The sequence below is a fragment of the Cynara cardunculus genome, assembly GCF_001531365.2.
Source record: "Cynara cardunculus var. scolymus isolate 2C chromosome LG 13, CcrdV1, whole genome shotgun sequence".
Taxonomy (NCBI): Eukaryota; Viridiplantae; Streptophyta; class Magnoliopsida; order Asterales; family Asteraceae; genus Cynara; species Cynara cardunculus.
This window is the reverse complement of record NC_037540.1, coordinates 12,820,985-12,824,897: the sequence shown is the minus strand read 5'-3', so window position 1 is coordinate 12,824,897 and position 3,913 is coordinate 12,820,985. Positions and strand designations below refer to the sequence as shown.

Genomic DNA, 3,913 nt, shown 5'->3' with positions numbered 1-3,913 from the left:
CATTTTTTGAGAGGAATAAAACAGATATGAGTGCGAGACAATATTTATACAAAGATTTTCCGAAATATTACACATGGAATGCTAGTTCATGTAAATGGAATCCTCGAAAACAAGGATCAATGAGAGGACGACTGGTTCATGCTAATCCTGCCGAAGGAGAACGATATTATCTACGCCTACTTCTGTCTCATATTAGTGGACCCACGTGCTTTGAAGATCTTTACACGGTTAATGGCATTATACATCCAACATTTCACAAAACAACACTTGAGAGAGGTTTAATAGAGACCGACGATAATTTATCGCATTGTCTTGCCGATGCCTCCTTATTTCAGTTTCCCAATGCTCTTAGACGATTATTCGTGACGATCTTGATTTATTGTGAGCCGGGAGATGTTCGCAAGTTATGGGATGAACATTATGATTCACTCTCTGAAGATTATAGACGAGACTACAAAAATGTTGAGGGAGTCCGAAATATGGTTCTTACAGACATCGCCGTCTTTTTACAATCTATGAGTACGAACCTCGATGATTTTGATCTTCCAAGTTTAAATGCAGCTGTCAATTTAGAATCACGAGGATTTCATGAGGTACAAGAGGAGTACTCCATAATTGCGCAAGACGAAGACTTAAATGCTCGAAACTCTCTAAATTCCGACCAGAAACATGCATTTGATGAGATCATGACGCATGTAGATAATGATTGTCCAGCTGTGTTTTTTGTAGATGGACCGGGTGGAACTGGAAAAACATTTTTGTATAGAGCTTTGCTAGCTAATGTTCGTTCCCGTGGACTTATTGCTCTCGCAACCACTTCATCCGGTGTTGCCGCTAATAACATGTCGGGGGGAGAACAGCTCACTCTCGATTCAAGATTCCCCTTACTCTTAGTAATAATTCGGTGTGCAATATAAAAAAAAACAAAGCGGAATTGCTTTGAGTCGCAAAAATAATCATCTGGGATGAAGCATCAATGGCAAAGAGRCAGGYAGTAGAGGCACTCGATAGAACAATGCAAGACATCACTGGGGTGAGACTTCCATTTGGTGGGAAAATAATGATTATGGGAGGTGATTTTAGACAGGTGTTGCCAGTAATGAGACATGGCACTCGAGCACAGATCATAGACTCAAGCTTACGGATGTCACCTATTTGGTCTTCGATTAAAAAGTTGTGGTTAACGATCAATATGAGAGCACTTACTGATCCATGGTTTTCAGATTTTCTGTTACGTGTCGGTGATGGAGATGAAGAATCAGTAGACGAAAACTTTATTCGCATACCTGATGATATGGCCATTCCTTACACAAATAAAAATGAATCGAAGGATGCTTTGATTGATGCAATATTTCCTTATCTTCAAACCTACGAGACTGCTTCAGATTATATCATTTCGAGGGCGATACTAACAACAAAAAATGAGCATGTCGACGAGATTAATGATCAGTTGATTGAAAGATTTTGTGGAGAGGAAAAAATTTACTACAGTTTTGATGAAGCAGAAGATGACAAGAATAACTTATATCTGATGGAGTTTTTAAACTCTTTGACTGTTAGCGGTTTGCCCCCTCATTACCTCCGGCTTAAAATTAGATGTCCGATAATACTATTGCGTATCGACACCTCAAATGGATTGTGTAACGGCACGAGGTTGATATGTAGAGGTTTTCAGCAGAATGCTATCAATGCAGAAATAGTTGTTGGTCAGCATGCTGGTAAGAGGGTATTTTTACCAAGAATTCCTCTATGTCCGTCTGAAGATGATATGTTTCCCTTTAAATTAAAGAGAAAACAATTTCCTGTTCGACTTTGTTTTGCCATGACAATCAATAAAGCTCAAGGACAGACAATTCCGATGGTAGGTGTTTATTTACCGGAATCGGTATTCTCGCACGACCAACTTTACGTGGCATTGTCCAGAGGGATATCACGTGGTAATACGAAGGTATTAGTGAAACCTACCAAAAAGTTCAATAAGGAAGGAGTCTACACAGCAAATGTGGTGTATCAATAGGTTTTGAATGATGATTGTGTATGATAAAAACATGATTCTAATTTCTATTTTTTTTAAACATAAATTTTAGACTTTCTGAATGTGAAATTGCATTAATTTGTCATTTTCGGATTTTGATACAGATGTGAACCACCAACTATTTCAAAGATATTTTGCAATATAAAATGATATTTAAAAATTGAATATATATCCTGATAGAACCTTTACATCATGACGCATTGCGCGAGAAGTTGAATATATATCCTGATATAACCTTTTAAATCTTTTCATATATATATCCTGATAGAACAAAATACAAATTTTTTATCCGTAATCTATATGTCCGTTTACATCTTTTCAAAATTTTACATTCCGCCGCATTGCGCGGGTACACTACTAGTCATTAGAAATATCTCCCTTCAACCCTTTGAGCGAAGGGCAAAAGGAAGGAAATTTTTCATGTTTTGATTTTTTTTCGTTGTTTTGTTTTTTGAAATTACTAGAAGGGTACTCGCACAATGCAGCAGGATACATCTTGATTTTAATGTTTCGTTTTATTTATTTTTGTCTCAGTCAATGTTATAATACAATTTTATGTGATTTTGAGAAAACAATAATGTTTTTATTTTTGAATAAAATATAAATATGAAGATATCATAAAATTTTAAGAAAAATTGATGTTAGTACCAAACTAACTATTTAAAATTTCTCCCTTTTTTGTATATTTTTTTAATTCATTCTTTTATTTTTAGTTTAATAATATAATTTTTTATAAAGATAATAATTAAGACTTTAGTTAGAACTTAATAATTATCCTAATTATATTTTAGATTTTTTATATTTAAATTGAGATGTTTATCTACTATTTGATTATGTTTATCCGCAATTAGTTACACGAATTCAAACATAAAGCTTTAATAAGTTGTACTTATGCATAATTTACCTGTAATCTTAAATTTTAAGTAATATGCATTAAGAAATAATACTTAATACATAAAAAATAGTTTTTAAATTTTTTTATCAAATATTTTATAATATAGTATAGATATAAAGATTTCTAATAGTATTGTTAATGGGTTGGGGTGTTTTTATGGGCCAAATTAATTTAATATTCTTTTGGTCAGTGTTTCTTTATATATGCATTGTAGTTATTGGGCTTATTCACTTAGGAGATGTTTGGAATTGCTGAATGATTTGGTACAGAATGATTAAAAGATGTTTATGATATAATGCAAAATAAAATATAATTGTTTGTTAATTGTTTACAATGAAACTAGGGTACTGAATGGTTAAAGGAGACATAAGATACAAAATCATTGACAGGGTTTTAGAACCATTAAGAGACAACAAATTTTTTTGTCAAACAAGATTCATCTCTTAACGATTCAAAAGTTGCCTCTTAATGAAACTATTAAGAGGTAAACAAACGACTCATTAGTTTTTGATTGGCAACTGGCAAGTGAAATTGTGAAATAGGGAATTAGTCTTGTCATGTTATATATGTGTAATGTTAACAGGATCTAAGCTTCTTTGTTTAGTTATATTTGCAGATTAAATTTTTTACCACAAGAATTACTATAATGTGTTTCGTAAAGGTTAAATTTACAAGTATCAAAAGGGTATTATTAAAAATGATATGATAGTTTAAGGTTATGTTTGATAAATTAGCAGATAGCTAACATGTTAACTGGTTCCTGAAAAACTAGTCAATGAACTAATCATGTCTGACAAAAATCTAGTTGAAGAACGTGAAATGGTAAAAGAATGACATGTTAAAAAATCAGTCAATTTTAACATTTAATAATTTATGTAAAGCAGATCATTAATGATGTAATATATTAATTAATCCAAAACAGATAATAAATTAAATTAAATAATATAATATGTTAATTAGTACGATTTCAATTGGATTATATA

The 3,913-nt window shown here is 32.2% G+C and overlaps 2 protein-coding genes across 2 annotated transcripts; both read left to right on the top strand.

Moving 5' to 3' along the window:
- Positions 1-26: 26 nt before the first annotated feature.
- Positions 27-917, top strand: LOC112524786. The gene has a single exon (XM_025134739.1). The coding sequence runs from the start codon at positions 27-29 to the stop codon at positions 915-917; it is 891 nt and encodes a 296-aa protein (XP_024990507.1).
- Positions 918-976: 59 nt separating this feature from the next.
- LOC112524785 (ATP-dependent DNA helicase PIF6-like) lies at positions 977-2,017 on the top strand. The gene has a single exon (XM_025134738.1). It carries the CDS (start codon positions 977-979, stop codon positions 2,015-2,017), a length of 1,041 nt encoding a protein of 346 aa, XP_024990506.1.
- Positions 2,018-3,913: the final 1,896 nt, after the last annotated feature.